This window comes from Denticeps clupeoides, chromosome 20 (genome assembly GCF_900700375.1).
Source record: "Denticeps clupeoides chromosome 20, fDenClu1.1, whole genome shotgun sequence".
In the NCBI taxonomy this organism is placed as follows: Eukaryota; Metazoa; Chordata; class Actinopteri; order Clupeiformes; family Denticipitidae; genus Denticeps; species Denticeps clupeoides.
In genome coordinates, this window is record NC_041726.1 from 10,471,950 (window position 1) to 10,499,228 (window position 27,279).

The following is a 27,279-nucleotide window of genomic DNA, read 5'->3' on the forward strand; positions in this document are numbered from 1 at the left end:
AAGCTTTGGGTGGTTTACAGGGTTGCAGATGGATTTGAAGGCTTTGACTGGTTTTCAGGGTTGTGGGTGGATTTTGAGGCTTTGACTGGTTTTTGGGGATGTGGGTGGTTTTGGGGGATATGGGTGCATTTCGAGGTTTTTAGTAGTTTTCGAGGATGCAGGTGGATTTCAAGGCTTTGGGTGTTTTTTTGGGATGTGGGTGCATTTTGAGGCTTTGAGTGGTTTGTGGGGTTGCGGGTGGTTTTGGGGGATGTGGGTGCATTTTGAGGCTTTGAGTGGTTTTCGAGGATGCGGGTGGTTTTGGGGGATGTGGGTGGATTTTGAAGCTTCGGGTGGTTTTCAAGGCTTCAGCTGGTTTTCGGGGTTCCGAGTGGTTTTCAAGGCATTGGGTGGATTTCGAGGCTTCGGGTATTTTTCAGGGATGTGGGAGTATTTTGAGGCTTTGAGTGGATTTCAGGTTTGTGGGTGAATTGTGTTGTTTTTGGGGGCTGCAGCTGGTTTCCAGGGTTGTGGGTAGTTTTCAGGGCTGTGGCTTGATTTTGGGTTGTGGGTGGTGTTCCAGGTTGGAGCTGTGTTTTGTGGCTGCTGGTGGGTTTTGAAATTTCGGGTGATTTTTGGGGCTGCGGCTGTTTTTTTATGGTTATGGCAGATTTTTGGGACTTTGGGTGGCTTTTGGTTCTGCAGGTAGTTCTTGGGGCTTTGGCTGGTTTTCAGGGCTCTGAGTGGCTTTTGGGGCTGCAGGTGGTTTTTGGGGCTTTGGCTGGTTTTTGGGGTTGTGGGTGGATTTCGGGGCTCTGGGTGGTTTTTGAGGCTCTGTATGGTTGTTGGGTCTGCAGCCGGATTTTAGGGCTTTGGTGAGTTGTGAAACTCACGGGGTGGGGGTGGCCGTCTTATTTTGGGAGAGTAAACAGTCAAGTCCAGCCTGGTGAGAGTCGAAGCCCAGAGGAGAGAATCTGCTGCATTCCTTCCTGCTCAGCCAGGCCTGGTGACAACACCAAACCAGAATTGTGTGTGTCTGAGGTTGTGTAAGTTTGTGTGTCTGTGTGCTTATGACAGATTGAAACTCATGGTTTGGGTTTTTTTTGGGGCTTTTTGTTTGTTTGTGGAACTGTGCATGCATTTATGCATCTGCTTGTGTGCTCGACTGTGGTGTGTGTGTGTGTGTGTGTGTGTGTGTGTGTGTGTGTGTGTGTGTGTGTGAATAAAATGATGAATGAATGTCAAGAACATCTGTTGCGTGTTTTGTGATCCGGAAAATGTTATCTTTGGAACAAGTGACTCTAACCAGTCAGCACAGTGTCCACAACATAAACCAGATCTGATGCACACACACACACACACACACACACACACACAGAGACACGCATACATGCAAACACACACAAACACTCCTACACACACACACACACACACACACACACACACACACACACACACACAAAAGGGGAATCAGGAATCATGTTGATGTGTTGGAACATCCTGGTTAGGAACCCTGACATTCCTGAGCTGAGGAATGGAGCTGATTGGGGGGGGGGGGGTCACATACCAGGGTCACACCAGGGTCACAGAGAGGTATATACAGATATGGAGTCCTTTTGCTCAATAAACTAATGACCATTCATTCCATTGAGTTCTCATTTCTGGAAATCTGATGAAGGTGGAGATGAGATATCAGTACAAACAATTCCTCAATCAACCTCGCAGCAGATGGAGTTTACATAACCAAACTGCATAAAACTAAATGTGAATAAAAAACAAAAGTGAAGAAGACTTTGCTCCCCGTGGTATCAGGTTTCCTATTCTGTTCCCCCTCGGTTATGAGACTCTGCACAAAGCTCTCTTTTGTCTAGATTATCAGACGTCGTGTTGTGGGTCTGGAAACACTCGTGGTCTCCATCTCCATACCTCTCCTCTCCACTTCATTTCTGCACACTTCCTTCCTTTTTCCTTCCTTCCTACCAGATTAGGTCTAACTTCATCAAGGCAGGGGGGGGAGCAGAGCGTCTCTAAGTTAATAACCCCAGGAACATGGTGGCGAATCAAAACAGGCAAACAGCCCTAACTCAATTTCTCATCTGAGCAGACCAGCCTCGTCAAAGAATTCAATTAAATGTTCCAACCACGTGAGCAGAGATGCAAAGTGATGATCCTGGTGATATCAAAACACCAAAAAACACGATGGGGCTCCTGCCAGCCCTCAGGAGTTCAGAGCTGCCACTTCACCTGACTTAGAATTATACGGGCAGAGTGGCAGGCAGGGCGGAGGCCTGTCTTAATTTTAGTTTTAGTCTAGTCTTTGCATCAAACTGTCACTTTAGTCTTCATTAATGATTGGCAGTAATAACCACTTTATTAGTGACTAGTGGGGGCAGTGGTGACCTAAGTGAGTAAGGAAATGGACATGTAATTGGAAAGTTGCCGAACCACCAAGGTGCCACTGAGGTGCCCTTGATCATCCATTTTGTATATCTATTTTGTAACCCATATTTAGTATCCTTTTAATTTGTCAACAATATTACAATGTTACAGTTTTGTTATAGTTATCATCTTCATCACATCAAAATGGCTTGAAGATATTTCAAAATAACACTACTTAGAAGCAAAGTGATGCATGAAGACTGCGTAATGCTACAGCATCACTGGAACTGAGCTTGTCATGGAGTGGAATTGTACGTATTTTCATAAATTCTCCATATTTTCATCGCACTTTTGCACACATGACATTAAGGCCATATTTTCACAACGTATTAACTAAGAAAACGTATTCACTTATTGGGGCAGTGGTGGCCTAGTGGTTAATCTGTAATCAGAAGGTTCTGGGTTCGAATCCCAATCCGCCAAGGCACCGTCCCCACATACTGCTCCTCGGGAGCCTGTCATGGCTGCCCTCTGCTCACTAAGGGTGATGATTAAATACAGAGGACACATTTCGTTGTGTCACCGTGTGCTGTGCTGCAGTGTTTCACAATCACTTCACTTTCTTCTTCTTCACTTGTATGTTGGTGTTGGGTGTGGCATTTGTTATATAAATATCTTTGTTAAGTTGCATCTTCTGGTTGAAGATGCAGGAAAACCTTTGGCTGGAATATAAATAAAGAAGGAACCGGCGTGTGCTGCACATGCTGTTCTCTGGTTGGCAGGCGGGGATTTCTGCAGCTGGTTCTCATTGGCCGGGGAGCAGAAGTGGGAACTTCTGATTTATCCTTTCCCAAATAATCAAGCAGAAGATGACACGAGATGCTGTGGGTCAGGCTTCGGCCACATCCGTTTCATAACGTGACCACCCAAGCATCATAGGGATTTATGGGTATTTTGGGGGTGTGGCCATTCCTGGACTCGTGGCCACCAGGCCATTCATCTTTAAGTGTCCTGGGATGTCATTTTTTTTATCAGCTTGTTTACGTGGTTTTGGGTGCTGTGGGCCCCTAAGGGCATCGGCCCCTGGGCTGATGGGGATCGTTGACCATGTGGTGAAGCCAAAGAGGCTCCATGCTGCCAAACAGGAAGCGGACGGGACAAACGGTCCCCTGGTTTGTGGAATGTGGCAGCGGGTTTTCTATTTCTGACCTCCTGCCCATTCTGACGATGGCTTTGGTGTTCTGCCAGTTTAGAACCCTGAAGGGGCTTGGCTTACAGAAAAACGTTTGTGGTGGTGATGGCGATCTCTGCATGTGTATGCGTATGTGTGTGTGTCATGCATCTGAAGATGTGCGGAGTTGCAAGTTGCAAGATCAATCGATTATCCAGCACTGATTGCTAATTGGGCTCATTAATCCACATGCAAGGTTCTCCCTTGCTCCGCCGTTCTAGAATTGCTTTCCAGCGGAGGAGGTGGCAGTGGCTTGGACACGGCACTTCAGCTCAGGATCTCATCTGCACATAATTCACTTTTCAAAGGCCGTGCAAGCTGCAGAGAGAGCAGCTAATTGCACCAGCGTTGCATACAATGCAGACAAATGTTTGCATCTCAGGCTTTAATGAGAAACCGATAAGTGACGAGATCGGCGGTGGGGCAACTCGTGCAAAAACAAACAAGGATGTTCTTTACAGAGGTCCCAAGCTCCTTTATTGCAGTGTCCATATAAAAACCCCACAGTTAGTGACGCTGTCCTCAGCCTCTACCGGAGCTATTCATGCTTTATGATGCAAATAAACCTATAAAAATCAAATCACATCTCATTGCAGCAGAGATGCATATTTCATTGCGTCCATATTAGAAAAATAAAATTAATTAATTCACTCAGTGCTTCACCTTGGAAGGTAATAATAATTTATGCAATATGAATTAAATATTTTGGCGCTGGTGTCTCTAATTAACAGTGAACAGGCACAGAATAAGGAACAGCATATACGTGTTTAGTGCACCCTGCTGTAAAAACATTCATCATTCTGTGCTGGTTTTCACTTTATTCCCATGGACTACTCCCAGTATGCAGTGCAGCTGACAGCCCAGACCTCCCACTTATCTTTAGGAAAGGGAAATGGGAGGAGTTTAAAACACAGAGGTCATTTCCACCACGTCCGGGACCTAGGCTCCTCACAACACCAGGAGAAGATCAGCAATCAGCTAAAAATCTGAAGTCAGTTTCCCTTAGCCACTGAGAAGAGGAACCTTTATTAAAATCAGGGTCTTTAATTAAATGTAGGTAAATATATGTTTGATGATGATGAAAATTATTATTGTTTTCATATTTTAACACAAGATATACAGTTAAACATTGAATCTCTTAAACCACAATAAAAAGCAGATACAGATAACTAAAAAACCCAGCCCAACTCAACACAGCTAACAACAAAACCACCACGAAAGCCCAACACAACACAGCTGACCACAAAACCAAAACAAAAGCCCAACACAACACATCTTACCACAAATCCAAAAATTCTCAACACAGATAACTAAAAAACATTAAAAACCCAGCCCAAATCAACATAGCAAACCACAAAACCACCACAAAAAGCCCAACACATCACATCTTAGCACAAATCCATCCAAAAATACTTGACACAGATAACTAAAAAACATTAAAAGCCCAGCCCAGCTCAACAAAGCTAAACACAAACTAGCGAAAAAGCCCAACACGACACAGATTTCCACCTAAAACAATCCACAGAAATCGACCTAAAAACACTCAACACAGATAAGTAAAAAAAAAAAAAACATTAAAAACCCAGCCCAACTCAACACAGCTAACCACAAAACCACCAAGAAAGACAACACAACTCATCACTAAACCAACCAACCAACAAAAAAGCACAACGCAATTCAACACACACCCAATGAAACTCCCAAGACAACTCAACACAGACTCATTATAAATTCTCAACACAACTGGGCACAAACCCCAACACAACAATATCAACCCTGAACCAAACCAAACTTCAGTCTTCAGGACCACAGACAGCTCTGATACTGAATACAGATCCACAGATTAGATATAAGTCTGGGATCTCCACACACACGCACACCACCTCTCACCAACAACGAGAGAAAAACACAAAATAAACCAATTTCTATTTCTCAGCACTTAAGTAGTATTATAGGGCCATTGATGGGCCTGAGGAGTTGTAAAAATCTTACAAAACTTATCATCCGGAGGTTACACTATTGACTTGACATAAATTTATGTTCTTTGCTGGATTTTGAAGTTGTTGGTCTTTGTCCAGTTCTCACCCACCCGCTTTCCTCATTTACGTCTGTGGTGCAGCCTTGAATCTCCTGGCTCCTGTGGCCAATGAGTGAAACCTCAAACCCCTGTGTGACCCAGCCTCAGCAAAAATAACAACCTGTGGGCTAAATGCCACGTACCTTTACACTGGTTGGTGTTCTTATCCAGGATGGCCTTTGTTGACACAATTTTTCCATACCTGCAAACAAATAAAAAAAATATAAAATTTAAGTTAAGGAGAATTCCAGTTTATTAGCTTTTTTAACAAACTAAATCTACTACAACCATCCATTCACTGTGTGCTGACAGCCCCCGTGTCACACGAGGCAGTAGATCTGGAAGGATGGCTGGACATGGCGAGGAAGAAGGACGGATATGCACAACGTCACAAAAACAGGGGTTTAATACGTGGTGAACAGGACAGGGGGAGACATTAAGCAACAATGACCCGACGGTGAACTGACATGAACATGGCAACTTTATGAAAGTGAAGTGATTGTCACACGTGATACACAGCAGCACAGCACACAGTGCACACAGTGATATTTGTTCTCTGCATTTAACCCATCACCCTGAGTGAGCAGTGGGCATGACAGGCGCCCGGGGAGCAGTGTGTGGGGACGGTGCTTTGCTCAGTGGCACCTCAGTGGTAACTTGGCAGATCGGGATTCGAACCAGCAACCTTCTGATTACGGGGCCACTTCCTTAACCACTAGGCCACCACTGCCCCATCTATACAATCATAAACAGGTGAAAACAATCAGGAAACATAACAGCAAAGCACAACCATGAAACTCCGGTCCTAATCCTGAACCTGGAATTACCCCTGCCGAACCGGCTCATGACATGGAACAGTGGCGGCAGCCAGGGCGGGGTTAGGCCGGGGTGTGTCCTCCAGTCAACTCCCAATCACACACAGGCCTGAAAATCTGCACTTTTACTGGCCTGCAGCCTAAATTCCTTTTGTAAGGCATCAATGAGGATCAGTAATCATCCATGGTGCACCCCTACAGCCACGCTCATGGCAGAATAGATTAGGTTCCGTGGGGAACCCGGTGCCGTGCATGCAGGCTTGATTGGAAAAGTGGTGCCATGGTGTTTCACGGCTGTTCCGATTCATTATTCCCTCCATGGACTGCATGGGATTAGAACTTGGCGAGAATGGTGTCAGCAGAGCTTTTCACAAGTCAGTTGCCGGGAGAATTACGGTTAATCATGAACAGCACGGTGCTGCAGTGTGTTAAAGTTGAATCCAGATCTGCGCCGTTGATGAGATATACAAAAAGAACTGATTAACACTCCTGTTTAATAATATTTGAAAGTGGTCACATTAAAATGTTTAAAGAACATAAAGTTCTATATTCTAATGTCTTACAAGAATACAAAAAAACCCACAATGCACTAAACTGGAAATGAACCACAATGTTCAACAGAACCAAACTAAATTCAATTGCCAATCAGGACTGAACCCACAATACATATCAAAATATGATGATTTAAAAAAAAAATTACAAAAACTGTGTTTGTATTGTTGGTATTGTCATGTGTGCTAAAGACGGAACGTCTCCAGGGGAAAAACTAGAGACACGTTCCGTTGGCAGAAGTCACCACCACAAATTCTGAGTTGTGGCTCCAGTGGGAATTAAGAGAACATGTGCTCGTTTTTTTAAACTTCCTGCCAACTCATCAGTGCTCTTCTCGTTAAAAAGTAACAAGAACTCATCACAGCGACCTGTCTTCTGATCTAAAAATATCACAACAGTGTGACACAAAGGATAAAAAGGAAATTCGTCTGAATCCAGTTTCAGCAGCATCATCCAAAGAATAAAAAAGAGGAGGAAAAAGAGGAAGTAGATGAAGAGGAGAGGATAGTGGCTCGTTCATGTTTGAAGTGACAGCGTCGGGCCGGTGATGCTGACATTAACACAAAAGTGCTGATTGTTCATTGCAAGTACTGAGTGAATCAATCAAGATCATCTTCACCCATATCTGTATTGTGACTTCTTTTATGATTGATAAAAGAACGCTCACTTTTTTAATTAAATGATACATTTAATTATCTTTTCTTCTCTATCTCAGGACATCCGGTTCTCCATATCAGACCCTCCTGTTCCACATACTGCAGCCATGCTGAGTGAACTGAACTAAATATAGAGAAGTGACTAAATTCCCCACCAGTCTGCCAGTCTGAGTAATAAAAAATGCTACACACACACTGCAGAAATTCTTGCAGAAATACATATTATTTTTAATGAGTGCCTGATATAAATAGTCACATTCAATGTGTATTTAGGATTATTTGTCTGATAATTTTTGCAGTGCAAAGATTTAAAGAAAAGAAACAGAAAGCAGCAGGAGGTGGAGTTGTAATGTTCAGTATACTGGTTAGTGATGTCATATAATCTCCAGTGGACTGGTTAGTGATGTCATATAATCTCAAGTGGACTGGTTAGTGATGTCATGTTATCTGTGTTGGACTGGTTAACAAAAGTGAAAAGTGAAAGTGATGTGATTGTCATTGTGAAACACTGCAGCACATGCATATGATGATACAACGAAATGTGTCCTCTGCTTCTAACCATCACTCTTGGTGAGAAGTGGGCAGCCATGACAGGTGCCTGGGGAGTAGTGTGTGGGGACGGTACTTTACTCAGTGGCACCTCAGTGGCACCTTGGTGGTTTTAGATTCGAATTACAAGTCCGCTTCCTTACCAGCTAGGCCACCACTGCCCCAATCATGTGATGTTATGTGATCTACAGTAGACTGGTTAGTGATGTCATGTGATGTACCGTAGACTGGTTAGTGATGTCATGTGATCTGCGGTTGACTGGTTATTAATGCCATGTGATCTACAGTGGACTGTTATTGATGTCATGTTATGTACAGTAGACTGGTTAGTGATGTCATGTGATCTGTGGCAGACTGGTTAGTGATGCCATGTGATTCTGCTGGCAGAAATGTGAGACGATAGAGTCTGGATATGGAGTCTCCTGTAGGCCACCCAACACCTACAGCCAGCTGGGAGCAAGACAGCAGGGACTTGGTCAACTTCAAAAATAATCCCTCTTCCCACACGTTCTCCTGGATTCTCCTGTTCTTCACAGTATCTGTGAAACCCCCGCTGGTGTCTGATGAAACCCCCACCGGGACACAGGGGCTTTGAAAGCGATCCTGACCCAGACGGCCCCCCCACCAAGAGAAAGCCGTCCCCCGTCTAATGACTTCTCACCTCTGAACAACCGTTTCCAGCACCAGAACACGTCCCGAAACTGATAAGTCTGTTTTTCACAGACTACTGCCTCCACTGAGGAGTAGAGTATCAATAAATCACATAAACCGGTGACTAAACTCACCATTTATGCTTTCTATGCATCCAATCATGAATGACCATTACCTGACTGCGTCAGGTTCTTCTACACCTTAACAGACCTGCTTTAATTACACATCATCAAAACATCTTCTGCTACATACAATCCAGCATCGGCCATCTGATTTATCTCCACATTTGTCTACAGGACAGAGTTGTCTTCAGAGTTTAATACTCCATACAATGTTAACTTATGTCAATATCTCATAAACATCTCATCCTCTGATCACACACTGGGCCTGCCAGTTATACTTTGACCCAGAACACAGAAAGTGCTGGGATAGGCATGGGCCCTGCTCCTCACAGGTCAGTAGGTCGGGATAACACTAGTAGTACTTCTACTCTGACATGTTAATGGAGTCCAGTCTTCTGATCTTCTCACATTCTTTCTGAGTGACTTCTGACTCCTCCAGCGCCTTCAAACACAGGAAACATTCCTTGTACTATTCCATCAACAGAGAAGATCCACTGGGTCCTGAGGTCGTTCTACACCAAGGACACTGAGGAACTTCCTGCCTCCATGCATGTTGCAGTAATTAGCTGGTCAGACTATGGAGCATGTTAGCATTCCTGGCTAGAGTTTGAGGTTCCTTGTGTGTGTTCCTGATTCACTGTTCGTGTGTCTGTCATGTTTAAGTGTATCCTCATTGTGTCTAGTTCCCAAGATTTTAACCATGTTCTGTGTGTAGATGTCTATGTGTCCTGTTCTTATTAAAACCCGTACTGATTGCGTTCTTTCTTCCCTGTCCTGACGGATCCCTGGCACATACACTTCCTCTGCTCTTGACCTCTCATTGACCTCTTTCATTTCCACATTAAACATTACAATTTAAATCTGCACCCCCAATGCTCTCTCTCTCTCTCTCTCTGCAGAATACATTCATATTTATACCAGGACTTCCTTCTCTGTTTTAGTGCTTTAAAGACGCCAGGAGAAAATGCTCTTCTTTTGTAATCCAAGCTTTGCAAAGATGCTGGAGATCTGATCAGGTGACAAAGAACCCAGGCTGTGGAACCCTGGCCAGAACTGCATATGTCTGAGTGTCTTTCTCTCATACTAGAAGGTTAAATAAGAAAGTAAAGGTAACTGCCTCCTAATAGCTGAATTAACACGAAAAACACAAACCGTCCTCCTCTGCTCATAGTGATCTGGCTGACAGCTCTATCATCTGGATAGATGACGGGAGGACTGTTGCATTCTGGGCACTGGCGGCTCCTCTAAATGTCAGTGTCATTCACATCTAAGTGAACGGTGCTCCCACATCGCTGGGCGGGTCAGGTGAATCTCTCGGCTCCATCAGACAGCAGGACACGAGGCGTCCGATGTGGTCCGATGTTCACCAATCTCCTTCATTAGAGGTGTGAATGTCAGGAGGCCAGCAGCATGAGCAGTGGGAACCCAGCAGGTCTTTTTTTATCTTCGTCCATTTTTTTCTGAATGGGTAAAAATGTAAATCTGGCATGATCTGGTGATCAGATCTTGATCTTTCTTAAAATCTTCTGTAAGACAATACAATTGTACCGTACAGATCTGTTGTATCGTACAGATTTACACTGTTAACCAACACCTTCCAGAACTTCCAATAGATCACAAGTTAAGAGGCTCTTCTCATTTGGCCAGAATGCAAATCAATTACCCATGATTCTCCACTGGTGTGATTAAATAGAAGAAGGCATGCAGATAGTTCAGTGAGTTGTTTCAGTGTGTTTTTGTCTGTGTAAATATGAGCTTTGCTTTTTGCTGCTGGTAACCATGACCCTCCATCCCCGCTGGATGCTACATTCTTGTCAGGTTGCAGCCAGAACAGTGACAAGCCCCTCCGATCTCATATATCAGAGCCAGAGCAAGAAGAACACAGAGAACAAGGGGTATTCTGAAAGAGCAGGATACATTGAGATGCTTTTTTCATTATGGCTTATCATTGGACAAGATGCTGCAATTCTGAAAACATGCAAATTAATGTAGAAAATAGGGCCAAGTCCAGTCCAGGCCAATGAGCTCATTACAGGCAGACAGGAGAGGGGAGTCCCAGGGCAAGTATCAGAACTGATGTGAAGATGTGGTTCTCTTTCAGACCCAACTGACCGACCCACATTCTGAGACCGTAAAGAACTCTGGTTGAGGATGTCAGGTGACACCTGATACATCTAATTTCAATGAATATTGAAAGTAGAAGTGGTTCCACCCTCCTGTCCTCACTGGAAATAAAATAAATTTTGTGACACTGGACAAGTTTACAGAGTGCCACGGTGAAGGACGGAGAGTCGACTCGCCAGTAATGGAATTTGAATGGGTCAGAACTGGAGTGGCGACCCCCGCAGAAAATTCCAAAATGGTGGACGGGCATGGACCCTCTCTGTCCAGAGAGCAGCCAGTAACAGTAAATGGACAACAACAAGCTCCGTCTCCGCTTCACAACCGACTGTCCAGCCTTATTAACAAGCAGGAGAGCCTACAGATACAGACGGCAAGGAATTTCAGGAAGTGGTGAGAGAGTGTGTGTCTGTGGGTGTGTTTGTGTGTGTAAGTGTATGTTTGCGTGTAAGTGTGTGTGTTTTTGAGTGTACATGTGAGTGTGTAAATTTGTGTGTGTGTGTTTGTGTAAGTGTAGGTTTATTTGTGTGTCAGTGTGTATATTTGTGCATGTGTGTGCGTGCTTGTGTAGGTTTCAGTGTGAGTATACATATTTGTGCGTGAGTGTGTGTGTAACTCACGGTTGGCAGAGTTTGATGAGGTCCTGGTCGGTGGTTCCTGGTGGAAGTCCCCGGATGTACAGGTTGGTTTTGCTGAGCTGCTCCACTCCACTGTGGCTGCAGCTGTTTGTGGTGGGACTGGGCGGAGCCATTGGGTGAGGGGGTGGGGCATAGGACTGTTGGAATAAAGAGAGAAGAGGGGGTCATCAGAAGAACCAGAGCCTGTAGTTCCACCATCACACTTCCTCGTCACCCCGTTTTTCTCCATCTGTAAATGCCCCACTGTTCAGCCTTCTTACTCCGTCCTGCTGTTACTGTAGGAACAGAGATGAGGAGAGGAGAGAAGATGTTGAGATGTGTGTCACTCTCCTCCACACATGATTGGCTGTGGTATTTCCAGCACTCACTCCGTGTGACGGTCAGAGTCAAGTTTGTCGAAGCATGAAGGAAGATCTGTCCATCAACAGAGGCAATTACCACACACACACACGCACACACACCTACATATGCACATATACACGCACACACCTGCACACACACATATTCACACACCTACACATGCACACAGACCCACCCACAAACACATACATTTCTCTGCAGTATAGAAGTGCTGCATCAGGATATCCTCTTCTGCAGATTGCTTATGTATTTATTTAGTGAGCTGTGTATCGGATCTCAGGTCTTGGGTCTAATTGTAGAAGCGTTAAGCCCTGATTTATGCTGTGGAGCTTCAGGTACCTTGCTGGAATATCAAGTGTGGGTTAAAACCATAAAGTGGCCGTCGGTGGGACTTTCACTATGAAAACATGAGGCAGCATCTGCCAGGGGCAATTAAAGGAGCCTTCAAGTGGGGAATACAAATGAATACACACACACACACACACCTTGAGATCACATCTGGAACTTCAGGTGGAGGACTCGCAGTGCACAGGAGGGAGAGGTCTATAATCAGGATCTTACTCCATATATAAAATTCATGATGAATCATTTAAATGGAAATACGCCATTGAAGGTACTGGAAATGTGTGTGTGTGTCTATGTTTGTGTGTGTGTGTGTGTGTGTGTTTGCTGCATTCTTGTAGAGTCAATGCTGGTTGGAACAGGAAGTCCAAACACAAACAGAAATGAAAAGGGGGCTGGAATGAAATGCGTGTGTGTGTTTTTGTTGTGTGTCGGGGTCAGTTATGGGTGACGTGTCAGCCAGATGACCGTCTGCCAGGCCAGTCACACGCAGACTCCAGCTGAGGCTACACAGGTACACACACACTCTCTCACACAGACATACACACACACACAAATAAACAGGATGCACACACACAAACAGGATAAAAATGCTAATGAACTCATACGCCCACAGACAGATGCACGATTGCAGCCTAAACACACTGCAGAGTGTACAAATAAAAAGACACATACACACACAGACACACAACGGCATGCACTGAGAAATCCCAAACATAACATCTTCAAATACAGTGTAACACAAGATGTAACACAACATCTGGGTCACCAGTTCACCATTAAATTGCTGATAAGCTGCATGTTGGGGTTGTGTGGGGGTTATTAGGAATGTAGAAACAGATCAAGGGGACCTCAGTGGCACCTTGGCAGTTCGGGATTTGAACCGCAACCTTCTGATTACGGGTTCTGATTACAGGGAAATTCAGGCCAAGTAGGGGGTGTTAGAACTGCCTATCATGCCTACAGACCTCTTCCTTTTTAAAACATTCTTTCAAAAAAATTCTAAATAATTTTTTGGGCTAGCGGGTAAAGAAACAGAAGGTTGTTCAAATCCAGAGCCGCCAAGGTGCTACTGAGCATTCACATTTTTGGAAAGTTTTTTGGTCTTGGCTATGGAGCAGAGTTTTGAATCTGGATAAATGAATTGCTTCTATGGATGGATGTTTTTATACAAGTACCGAGTTGAGAAGCTCCTAATGTCAGCTCCTTACCTGTATAAAATAGAACTCGGAGACAGAAATGCTGCTGATTGATAGGGAATCATGAATTTTATTTGATTCAAATGTTAATTACATTTTATAACTTAAAATGCATTCTTTCTGTTACTGTACTCCCAACCCTTTTAGATCTGAAACAATCCTTTAATTCTGAGGATGGACTTTTACATTCAACCTTATCAAGAACTAATGACCTTCACAGATACCAGACTCAGTCTCTCAGGGTTCAGGGTCATGAAAATGTGATTTTATGGGTCCTCTGCTTGAGTTTGTTCACCACTGGACCATAAATCCCCTGAACTGACCCATTAATTATGTATTTATAAGAGCCGCTACCCAACAGCAACCGCTAATAGGTTGAGGGGAAAAGCAAGAGACAGTGAGAAGCACGAGGGTGGAGAGAAGGAAGGTTACGTTGACGGATGGTTTGTTGTTCGTTCCTAATCCCAGAATTTACCCTACATAAGGTCAACTGAGCTCCAATTCATAAATAAGCCTGTAATGGGGCAGAGAGGAACACTGGAGGAAAGGCCAATGCCAAAAAGGCACTGAGTTATCACTACCGGACATGCAAAGAGCATAAATATTCTATCAAAAAAAGTTTTAAAGATCAGATGACATAACCAGTAACCAGTAGAATATCGGAGGATTGTAATCCAATGACTTTCTCCATCAGACCTACTGAATGTACATGTCCATGTGTGTGTGTGTAATTTTAGACGGGCGGTAATCTGACAGACATCATCTGCGCAGAACCAGATCCTATCTATCTATCTATCTATCTATCTATCTATCTATCTATCTATCTATCTATCTATCTATCTATCTATCTATCTATCTATCTATCTATCTATCTATCTATCTATCTATCTATCTATCTATCTATCTATCTATCTATCTGCATTCATCCATCTATCCACCCATCCCCCCCTTTATCCATCCACCCACCCATACACCACCCTTTCATCCATCCATTCATCCACCCACCCATCCAGCCATCCATCCACACACCAACACATCCACTCACCTACCCACCAACCCTTCAAGTCACCCATTCACCCACCCACATATCCTCTCACCCTCCCATCCACTCATCCAACCATCAATCCATCTAGCCACCCTCCCATCCACCCATCCATCCAACCACCCTCCCATCCATCAATCCACTTATCCATCCATCCATCCATCCATCCACCCACTGACACATCCACTCACAAACTCATTTCATCCATCCACCAAACCAGTCAGCCAGCCAGCCTGCTTTATTCCTCTGTTCCACTCACTTCTACCCAGATGAGAAGAACAGTAGAGGTTAGTGGGTTGAACTTGAGAATGTTCCATACTCTAGGATATTAGGCAGTAAACCCCTCAGAGGATTAGACCCCCACAAAACACACACTACATTACACTGTCAGTCTCCTAAAATCACTCTGACACCAGGAGAGGTCAAGCAGGGTCATGGCAAGCTACAGAGCTGCAGGAAACGTCGCCCTACTCCGGTTCCCAGCATTCCACGTTCCACGGGCAAAGCTGAGGTCTTTTCCATGATGAATGAAGAGGGGAGGAGAGTAAATGTGTGTGTGTGTGTGTGTAGGAAGAGGAAAACTGGAGTAATATAGGATGTGAGGAAGGGGGGTTGAATTTAGGACAAACACAAACACACAAAACTAAAAATGAATCCTAGGATCGGCTGTTTTATTTATGTCATAAAGTCACCATCACTACGGCAACACACGGTGTTCCTTGTCACCATGTAATCCACCCAGTGTGATCCCATCGGGCACAGAGTTACATGGGCACTAAGTGGATAGGACGTCAGCAATGACACATGACCCCGCCCTCCATCTGCAGGTCACCCTACATGCAGTGACACTGACACCGATGCCACTGCCACCGCGGTGTGACTATCGGAGCCATCATGAGTTCTTGAAGGCCCCAGAACCCCTGCTCAACACATTAAAAGGCATGTTAAGGGGAATGTCTTCTCCATTCTGACTGCATATATTTGTGGGGGTGGGTATGAGAGACAATTGATTGAGTGCATGTGCATCTTTCAACAATGAGCTGAATACCGACCAGGGCATCACAATGACAAGCCAGGTTCCCTCCAATCTACACTAGCAATGCAGTCAATGTCCAGAACCAACGGCAGGCAGTTTAAAGCCCTGCAGCCATGAAATTCGAACTAATGCATGGACAAAACAAGTCTTCCGTTTCGCTGCCGCTGCCACATTACACAGCCAGGAAGAAAACAGCCAAGCCAATTATTTGTGAATAATAATAGCAGCAGAGTCACACATGAAGATGAGTTCCAGTCCCCTCTTTAAAGCTCTGATAACGAGTGGGAGCACCTTGTGACAGAGCCCAGCCTCTCATTTATATTCCGGCATGTTAACAGCTTCACGTACAGACGAGAAAAATTAATGGCATGACAGGCAGATAAGGAGTGTGAACAGAAATTCTATTTTCTGATTAAATTTGACTGCAGAATTGAGACTTGTTTACAACAGTGATGAAATTAATAAACAGGCTAATCAATTCATAACCAATAAATCATTCAGACATATTATAATAGCACCTAACATACATAATACAAAATACATTCAGGATGAGAAGCAAACAAATAATTTTTCTTCAAAGTGACTTAACAAAGGTCAATGAACCTTTAATTTTTTACTTTTTACAACCAGGGATCAGGGTGTCTGTATTCAACAGATCAATTAGAAACAGTTGCCACCCAAGTTCTTGTTGGCCTGGGCTGTGGATTCAGACACTTCATGGGAACTCACAACGGTGGACAAGCCACTGAAACGCTTCGTACAAAATGTATATTTGAATATATTTCATGAGTAAAGTTGGACAGAAACTGCTCCACAGGCATCTGGGACTAAAATACAGTTCAGGTCTAAAGACCAAAAAACTCAATTAATGCTGCGACACAAAGGCGTAGAGAATGGGGGGGTCATGCTCCAGCAGTGCTGCTGCAGGGGCTTATGGGAGAATAAAGGCGGCAGCGAGCGTTGCCGTAGCACCCTGGCGCTGAGCTCTTGCCCTGTGCCACTTCCCAGCGTCGATGGGCACTTTTAATAATTCATAGCCTTTAAGGATCGGCAGGCTTTAATTGGCATCGCAGACTAATCCGCCCTGGCACCGTGGGGATGCACTCAGGAGCCGGGGATTCTGGGAAGCAGGAGAAATTGCCTCTTCTTGTTGCAGTGACGCCTCCGCTTGAAGTTAAAAGGCAGCACTTGAAACCGAAGCGGTGACTTGACGCACAAGAGGGGTGTGAGTGACAATGTTGTGGAAGACCTGCAGGTTTTAGGAGTTTGTGTGTGAGTCTGTGAGTGAACTGAAAAGATAATTGTGTCTGTAGATCCAGGTGGATTTAACTAAATGAACTGGAAACGATCTGAGACCGAAAAGTGCCGTGTGGATCTGGAACTCGGCGGTTCCGCCTTGTTCAGCATCAGAAGTGAGACTCTGATTACAGAACATTACTGTATAATTCAAAGCGGCAATACGGTAAGGAGGTGGAGAAGTGAGGAGGAGGCGTTTAATGCTAGATCTGGTTTCATTAACAGAAGAGTGGTGCTCAGCGTGTCACATGACGTACTGTCGTCTCCCCTGGCAACAACACCAGGAGGATCTACACATCACATTTTTAGGTTTATGTCTGGCGCCATACCTCCTGCAATCACGAGTCTCAATCTTCATTGGCCAACAACACACAGCCCATAGGGAGGTGAGAGATATGGCAGTCACATGACCCAATTCCACTATTATCTTGCATTGTTACACCTTTTTGCCTTTTAGATTAAATTTTACAGCTGATGTTGAAGGTGACCCACATCCCTCTGCCTCAGAAATGTGAAGGAAAAACCATGATGGTTGAGATCCAGAGATGCTGATGCAAGTCCACTGTCCAATCTGTCCAGTTACAGACTTTAATTACTTCATAAAGTACTGAGGACCTCATGAAAAAAAAACATAGAGAGTGCTGAAAAACATAGAACTAACAGCCTGAAAAAAAAGAGTGAAGTAAAAGAGAGGATCAGACGGTCTCAACACAACACTGTCACATCTCCACCACCATCCACCCATCAAGAGCCTGGCATGATGAATGCTGATGAAGCCCTTCCTTCATTATGACATGATCCAGTGAGTTCATGATCCACTATTCAGTATCAACCATTAGCCACGTGAACAGTCACATGACTAATGTTCAGAAAACATTGTGCCGATGAAGTCCTTGTCGGCACTCAGGACGGAGAACTGATTTGTGGCGGCTGTCAGTCAACAGAGCTGCACATGACCCTGGGGTCGGCGGTGGTGAAAACAAATCAGATTTTATTTGATGAGGGGGCGTCACTTCAGGGGTTGGCGGTCATCAGAGCACTGAGCAGAAACCTGCGGCCAGGAGATTGGACTCCTCCCGCCACTTCGCCCGGGTCACTCCCCAATCTGAGCAGGTCACGGCTAAAACAGCCACGCCAACGTGGCCTTGACTTTCTCCATTAACTCTCCCGGAGCGAGGCGGGAAAAACAGTCTTGTTTTCTGGTGGGAAGATGGGAGGGAGAACGAGCCACGCCAAGGAGAGGGGAATTAAACGCTTCAATCAGCGCACCACACAGGCACACACACACACACACACACACACACACACACACACACACACCAAGTCAACGCCTCAATCAGCTTCTCCACTGGATTCATTAGGATACGACATTCAGTTCTATTTATCATACTACTGCACCACGCCTCATTAGCATCACACACACAAACACACAGACACACACGCACATTCAGTTCATTAGGCTGTCGGTGCTTCCTCCTCGTCCTGAGATTAAACAGCAAGAGAGATCCAGTCGATCAGGACTATTCATTCAAACAGCAGAGAACCTGGCACAACAGAAACATGAACTTACCGATTTCTACTCTAGTGATGTATTCATCGCTATATTTAAATGACGGTACTGTGTTGGTGTTGGGTTATTGTTGATATAACCTGATGGATCCTTGGTAAAACTTAAGAATCAAAAACCAATCCAGGTATTCCATCTGTAATGTTCCACAAGTTGATGATATAAGAATGGGTGTAGACCCAGGCAGGCAATATATAACATCTACAAGTACACCAAGTTTTCTAAAACCTTGTTCACATTCAGACAGCTCCACCTATTGGTGCCTCCTTATATGACACTAAATAACACTAATTGAACAAAATTTGAAGTAAAATCTGGATACAAGTTCACCACAACTAGAACCTGAAAAATACTGCTTATTCCACTTCCTGTTAGAACATGCCAGCTTGTCCCATTCTGTCCCCTTCCGGAAGACAAAAACAGGAAGCTATGCCCAGAATTCGGAAGGGGCTTTCAAAAACAATAAGCATCACCAATTCACAGCAAAAAATAAACAGCCTTCCTCCAGATGTGCAAATAAGGAGAAAGGTTCTTCTTCAGTTTTCTGGGGGAGAAGAAGCATCTGAAGAGAATGTGAGAACTGGGCGATCATTCTAATGGATCACAGCAGTCGAAACAGTTGAACACCAGGTTGCATGAAGGCCAACAGTGTGGAGAAATGCGCTAAAATCACAGCATTTATATAAACAGTAAATCCAAGACGACAAGAGCTGGCGTGATGTTCTACTGCACATTAGACCCCTGACACCAAACCAGTATAGAGAGAGAGGAGATCAATAAAACAACGCTCCATTTTACAATAATACAATATGCCTCTTCACAGTTTCCTGTAAGATGAATCTGACCACATTCTTATCATAAACTGACACCATCATGAAACATCTCACAGCATCACATTCCAGATCCAAATGCTCTCTACACAGTCTCACAGGGTACAAGGTGTTCTGGGGTCAGAGGTCACAGTGAATAAGGGGAATGGAAACGATATGGACCTTTGTTCTTTTTGTGATCTGTGGTGATCTACACTGCTGAACATCCACAGACCAATCACATGTGAGTAGTAGAGTAGAATTTATCCATGTGTGTGTGAGCACTTTCTTCAAACCCAGTGAACTCTCTCTTTCTCACACACACACACACACACACACACACACACACACACCTCAGGGAGACGGCTCAGGGGATTGTCTGTGGAAAGCGGTGCAGTAACCTGATATCCTGTCCCTGTGCCAAACACATGAGGTCACTGTGGCTGACTGAGCAGACACTCACGTCTTCTACTGTCTCTTTCTCGCTCACACACACTAACATCCTGTGTAAGTCTGACTGGGTGCTTTATCTACAGCCTGTAGTGCTGATTCCCATAGAAGGTAAGAGGAGTGTGAAGATCTTGCATCTCTCTGGATCACTAGTGAAAATCAGTTAGTACTGGTTAATAACCACCCATAATCTTGCATCACTCTGGATCACTAGCAGCAATGGGTTAGTACTGGTTAATTACCACCCATAATCTTGCATCACTCTGGATCACTAGCAGCAACGGGTTAGTACTGGTTAATTACCACCCATAATCTTGCATCACTCTGGATCACTAGCAGGAACGGGTTAGTACTGGTTAATTACCACCCATAATCTTGCATCACACTGGATCACTAGTAAAAACCAGTTTGTAGTAGTTAATTACTGCCCATAATCTTGCATCACTCTGGATCACTAGCAGCAACGGGTTAGTACTGGTTAATTACCACCAGTAATCTTGCATCACTCTGGACCACTAGCAGCAATGGGTTAGTACTGGTTAATTACCACCCATAATCTTGCATCACACTGGATCACTAGTAAAAACCAGTTTGTAGTATTTAATTACTGCCCATAATCTTGCATCACTCTGGATCACTAGCAGCAACGGGTTAGTACTGGTTAATTACCACCAATAATCTTGCATCACACCGGATCACTAGTAAAAAACAGTTTGTAGTAGTTAATTACTGCCCATAATCTTGCATCACACTGGATCACTAGTAAAAAACAATTAGTAATGGTAAATAACCGCCTTGCATCACCCTGGACTAGTGAAATTCAGTTAACAAGGGTTAATTACATCCTGTAATGCAGCATGACCTTGGATCACTAGTGAAAACTGGTTAGTAATTGTTAATAACCATCTGTACTGCAATAATCTAATCATGTAATCATCTCAGATCATGGGTAATGACTAGGTTGAGTAAAGCAGTAATGAAGAATTCCATTTTTTTGTTGAATTTTACTCCAGCTTTTCCTTCTAAAATGAAAGGTAAGACCCTGTGAACGTGTGACCCATTTAAGTGTTCTAGAGAAAGAGGGGCATTCTGGGTCAGTAGCATTTACAGGCGGTGAGTAGATACAGATATTTGCCTGGCTCCATACTGGGGGACCGGTGCGTCTACATCACCAGGGCGAAAGTGCAGATGCAGGCAGAACGTAAGTGAATTACATCCTCATCCTGTCGCAGCTTTGGGCGGGGTCATAAATAATAGATTCAAATCCTCCACACACTCAGCTGAAAAAGTTCCCATGGATACAATTTTACAGGGTGAATCAGACACAGTGACAGTACGGAAACCAACACAGAAACAATGCAGAAACAACATTGCATCCAACACAGAAAGAGCACAGGAACAGGCAGCCTGATCACTTCGCCAAGCAGAACTCCTTTACCTGTCGAGATCCCTCATTCATTTACATTTTTTTACATTTACAGCATTTATCAGACGCCCTTATCCAGAGCGACTTATAATCAGTATTTACAGGGACAGTCTCCCTGGAGCAATTTAGGGTTAAGTGTCTTGCTCAGGGACACAATGGTAGTAAGTGGGATTCGAACCTGGGTCTTCTGGTTCATAGGCGAGTGTGTTACCCACTAGGCTACTACCACTACCACCCATTCAGTCACCTGGATAGTGTCATCACTGGCAGGGATGTGTGTGTGTGTGTATGTGTTTTACCAGTCTGTGTAAGGATGTAAGGATTTGTGTTTCTTCAGTTTGACCGGCAGCAGGATAGACAAGGTGGAGAGGAGATAACAATAGTATTATTCATTGATGGAAGTGTGTGTGTGTGTGTGTTTGTGTGTGTGTTTGCTAATCAATGAACTGGTTCAACACACACTCTTAAGACAAACACAATAACCAGTATAATAACATTAATTGACAACAGACTCCCAAATCACACTCCCCCTAAAAATCTGTGTCCAATTTAGGGTGAAGGGCCTTGAAAAGGAAAATGTTGGAGCACCAGTGTTCAGGCTTGTCTGGAGAAAGTGTTTGAAAAACGAGGTGAAGAGAGGGGCTGTGTGTGTGTGTGTGTGTGTAAGGATAGCCGGCGGCCATCAGTTCCCAGCTCGGCTGTAACGCAGCAGAGATGGAATTTTGATGGATCCACAGAGTCATGTAACCGGACCCCTTCCCTTCATCTGAAGAGCCCACAGCTGAAAGGGGTGTAAAAATAACCCCGTCCAGCCAGACCACCTTCACAGGCAAACACAGACACCCGGGCCTGATGATCAGGGAGTTATAAATTCAAAATGCATTTCTAAAAAAGACTTCACCTGTTCAGGGTTGTAAAATAAATAAATAAATTCCTCAAATAAAAATGACAACCTATGAAACCGATGAAACCTGTCCAGACCAGACAAATCCATCATCAACAGGAGCTCCACACACATCAGTGGTCCATGATGTGTAGAGCTGTTCACATCATTGTTACTGGACTATGTGATGAGGAGAACCGTGGCTGTGCTGTTCTATAAAGGCACCCAGGTCCCCGTTTGCAGGGAAAAATGTGAAACAATGGAGATTAATGGACGGAGGTTCACTGAAGCACTGAAAGAGTGCGTAAACATGATTATGAGAGAAGGTCCGCATGTCAGCATACCCACACACTCACTCATCTGCGTGGCAGTGGAGGGATGCAGAAAATCAGCTCAATATTTATCTGCCGCAATCAGACTTCCTCATGTACGGAATGGAGATGGAACCAGATGAGAGAGAGTTTGTGACCTTGACAGAGATGAGGGTGAAGAAACACCCTGACTGAGATCCTGATGAAGACATGAGACATGTGATGGATGGAGAGCTGAGGAAATGACGGGTGGAACACAGAGACCTCTGAACATATGGAGAGGAAGAGGTCACTGGCTGTATCTCCATTCATCTTATGCACAACATCTCACCAGGCAAGATAAAGGCTGGGTCATCACCCCCCTTGTTAAACCCAACACACCATCCCACACCTGACCGGGAAACATGAGAAGTCTCCACCACCTTACACCTCAATTTTTCATGAACACACACCTACACACACATGTGCACACACACCGACACGCACACACACACATAAACGCACGCATGTGTGCACGCACACACACACACACACACACACACACACACAAGTTGTTAGAGCAAGATGGGTTGGTACAGTGAGAGACAGGTCAGTAGAGAGTGGAAAGTGTTTGGTTTGGAGAGAGAGAGTGAGAGAGAGACGGGTTGATTGATTCAGACAGTTTGGAAGGAAGCAAGAGAGAGACGGGTTGATAGAAAAAGCGAGAGATGGGTTGGTAGGGAGCGAGAGAGACAGGTTGGTAGAGAGCGAGAGAGAGAGTCGGGTTGGTTGATAGCGAGGGGTTGGAAGGAAGAGAGAGAGATGGGTTGGCAGAGAGAGAGGCAGGTTGATAGAAAGAGCGAGAGACGTGTTGGAAGAGAGAGAGACGATTCGGTACTGGTTGGACTGGTACCTTGGTCTGGAAATAGTGGGGGTAGTAGTAGGTGTACTGGGGGTACATTGGCTGCTGTTCCAATCGCTTGCCCATGTAGCTGAGATCCGTGGGACGGAGGGGGAACGTCGTGGGAACGGAGGTGTGTGTCACTGGTGTCCGTCAGTAGCACACACAATGTGTGTCGGTCAGGGTCCGTGTCAGAGAGCACACACACCTCCACACACACTCCTACACACAGCTGTCTGATGGTGAGGCTGCTGACGTGATGTATCCTGTTAGTCCAACAAGTGAAGCGGAGAGAACCTCCTCTTCTAAATGTCCATCAATGTCCAGCGGTGTGTGTCTGTGTTAAAGAGGGGAGAAGCGGACAGGAACAGAGCGGGATAAGTAGGAGAAGCAGGTGATGGTGACGGAGATGAGGAGAACAGGAGGAGGTTCTCTTCACTTCTCTGGTCTCTCACTGTCCGTCTTGCTGCTTCACACTCTGCTCTGTCGCTCCTTCTTTCAAACACACACACACGTCCTCTCTCCTCACGCTGGTACCTGTGATGCCGGCTGGACGGATGGCGGGAGAGGCGCTGGCAGGAACAGGAACGTGGGGTCCCAACACACAGTCCGGAGATCCCTGTTGAAACGTCAAGCAGGAAAGTGCAGAACCAAGGAGAGAGCAGCAAAAAAGAAAAACAACAAGAATCCCCCACGGATGAAAAGAAAGATCTCAGCACAAAGCCTGACTGTCCCCGAGCGTCTCCTGCACCGCCAACACCAGCGCCGCCGCGCCTCCTCCCGTCTGCTGCCTGTGGAAATACGTTTCCTCACACACACACACACATACACACGCTCATACACTCCTCCCAGTCCAGCCTGCCTCTCTCTCTCTCACACACACACACACACACACACACACACAGAGGTTCATCGGCTCGTCCTCCTCCTCCTCCTCCTCAACCAGGGGGAGGGGCATGGGAAAGAGGAGGGGCTGGAAGGGATTCCAGGCTTGTGGCTGGACAAGCTGTCGATTCCCCCTATTGGCAGCCAGAGGAACTGCTGCAGAAGACCAGCTCATCAAGCAGGGTTTTCATGTCTTCATCAGAGACATGTGTGTGTTTGTCGTCCAGCTGTTGGTGGACAGTGGTACAGTCTGAGTTGATTAGTTTCTACTGTCTGTTTGGATGATGGACATTTCTACCCAACATTCCACCACATAACACCTGGAGGGTGGGTGGGTGCATTTCTCCATCTTAATAATGTGGAATCCACACCACACTGGTCTTGGCCGAGTTTACAGTGAGACACTGATGTGATTTGTGTCTCGCCTCTCCACCCCCACGTCTCACATCAGAGCCTCATTCCTTCACTCAAAGACATTGAGCCACAAAAATTCTCTCTCTTTAATGGCCAATTCCTGCATATAACACACACACACACACCAAACTCACATTCATCATACACACCGCATATGATGCATCTGTGCAGAACTTCAGCAGGCAGATTATTCATCATGCAGTCAGCACCACTGAAAAGTACAGCAGCCACCACATATGTAAGGGGAAATATTGAACTATTTATTCATAGAATTTGATGGATAAACTCACAAAAAAGTAAATTTTCTTAATTTGTGGACTTTTCAAATAATTCTGTCATCCAGAACTGACGGACGATACATTCACATGCAGTTCTAATACCTGGATCATAAACCTGGATCCATCTAGTGGTACTTCCATATATGACACTGATGCGTCTGTGCAACTGAGAGTTCGCCTCTGTATATTTATAAGGTCTTTGAGGCGTCTACTGTGATCTACATCAACAGCAAGGAAAGTACTCAGATGATACACTGAAAATACATAAATTCACAGTCCTCTATGGAAAAAGAGGGGGAACAGGGACATTTTTTTTCTTGATTTGTCCATATGTCAATAGGACAACATGTAACTACTTGTTATTTTGCAGTCCATTTCAATATGTAGATATAAACCACTTATTTCTGTTGAGGCTTCTTGCAGAGCTGAATATTAAACAGAAGTTTTAAACAACATGAATTAAAAAAAGGAAAGATTGGAAAAAGAAAACACAGAAATAAGTCAATCCATGTCCAGTAAACTCTTCAGACAGTAGAAGAGATGAAGCATCTCTATTCGTTTTAACGGATCCCTAAGGACTCTCCCTACACACAGGAAACACATTGTTGACCTCTAAGTCCATCATGGGTCGCAGAGTTTACGGCCAATGGGGTCGGGGGTTCAAAGCCAGTGTGACGGCTACAGAAGTAATTTGTTTAGATGCCAGGTCCCTGTGGGGGAAGTGAGCAGGAGAGTGGATGAACAGAACCCAATATGGTGGAGATGGTGGAATTTCCCGCTCATCTACATGATTCCTTATTTAATGTAAAAGTCTAAAACTATTCCATGTATTGGTTCTTACAGAATAATGCGGTTTAAAGCAGGGGGGTGGAGCAACCAAACTTTTTTATCCTCTGCTTGGTCACTTAAGACATCAGGCATATAAATAAGGGGTGCAGAAATCCCTGTTCAGTCAGCCCTTGTCTGGATTTATGGATTTCTCAGACTTTCTCAGATGAGGCTTTGCTGGTGGTCCAAAGGATCAATAAAATGGAGCCAGAGAAAGATGGAGAGAAAGGTGGAGCCATGTTGCCCTTTAAAGATGTGTGGAGGAAGAGGTAATTACTGGATGTCTGTCTTCTCTGAGGACAAAGATGAGGAACATATCAATTGAGGATTAAGAGACTAGCAGGCAGGACAACAGGAATGACCGAGTCAGAGAATACAGTAGACTGATCAGAGCCTTTGTTGAGAGAAGGGATAAAAATCCCCAACATTAAAAATCTCTTAATATAAACATCTCCATAAGAAATCATCTTTATTTTTCATATATTAATAAAGTAGCAATCATAAAACACCACCGTTTCACCACCTTGAACAAATGGTGCACACACTACGAAATGCGTCATCTGCTTTTAACCCATTACACTTGGTGAGCAGTGGGCAGCCATGGGAGCAGTGTGGGGGACGGAACTTTGCACAGTGTCCCCTCAGTGGCACCTTTGCGGTTCGAGACTCGAACCGGCAACATTCTGATAACGAAAGTGAAGAAGAAAGTGAAGTGATTGTCATTGTGATACACTGCAGAACACCACACGGTAACACAACAAAATGTGTCCTTTGCTTTTCACCATCACCCTTGGTGAGCAGTGGGCAGCCATGACAGGTGCCCGGGGAGCAGTGTGTGGGAACGGTGCTTTGCTCAGTGGCATCTCAGTGGCACCTGGGCAGTTCGGGGATTTGAACTGGCAACCTTCTGATTTTGGGTCCACTTTCTTACCCATTTACAGCATTTACATTTACAGTATTTATGAGACGCCCTTCTCCAGAGCGACTTACAATAAGTAGTTACAGGGACAGTCTCCCTGGAGCAACTTAGGGTTAAGTGTCTTGCTCAGGGACACAATGGTAGCAAGTGGGATTTGAACCCGGGTCTTCTGGTTCATAGGCGAGTGTGTTACCCACTAGGTTACTTCCACCCTAGGCTACCACTGCCCCTGACCCTCTAGGCTACCACTGCCCCTGGCGGGTCTGTTTGTCCTTACCCTTTGTTCATTCTGTCCTAAACTAAACAAAATGGCACCTAATCTGGGAAGATGTGAATGACTTGCCACCAACCCTGAAACACAACACAAAGCAGGATACAGATGAAGCATCAGTATTAATCATGGCAACATTAAGAATTAAGGCTGGAGAATTGAGGCTTTACCTCCGTAATGTTAGACTTGACCTTGACCCTGAGATGGTGTCAGGTGAGCGAGTCAGGTGACTGCGAGGAAGAGCGAGGATTGGTTAGGACAGGAGATAAACAGGAAATCCTGGCGCCTGCTCCTCGCTCAGACATCGTGTTTA

General features: G+C 44.8%; 1 protein-coding gene across 5 annotated transcripts in view; it reads right to left on the bottom strand.

The window, feature by feature from the left end:
* Positions 1-27,279, bottom strand: part of LOC114769924 (RNA-binding motif, single-stranded-interacting protein 3-like) — a 103,056-nt gene that overhangs the window by 50,118 nt on the left and 25,659 nt on the right. For 3 of the 5 annotated variants that reach the window (XM_028963337.1, XM_028963339.1, XM_028963340.1), the window contains 2 exons: positions 11,753-11,907; positions 5,810-5,868 (listed from right to left, as the gene is read on the bottom strand). In XM_028963337.1, coding sequence (XP_028819170.1) covers positions 5,810-5,868; positions 11,753-11,907 — 214 coding nt within the window. Of the gene's footprint in view, positions 1-5,809; positions 5,869-11,752; positions 11,908-23,383; positions 24,250-27,279 lie in introns of those variants that run through there. The other 2 variants (XM_028963341.1, XM_028963338.1) reach the window with 2 other exon arrangements.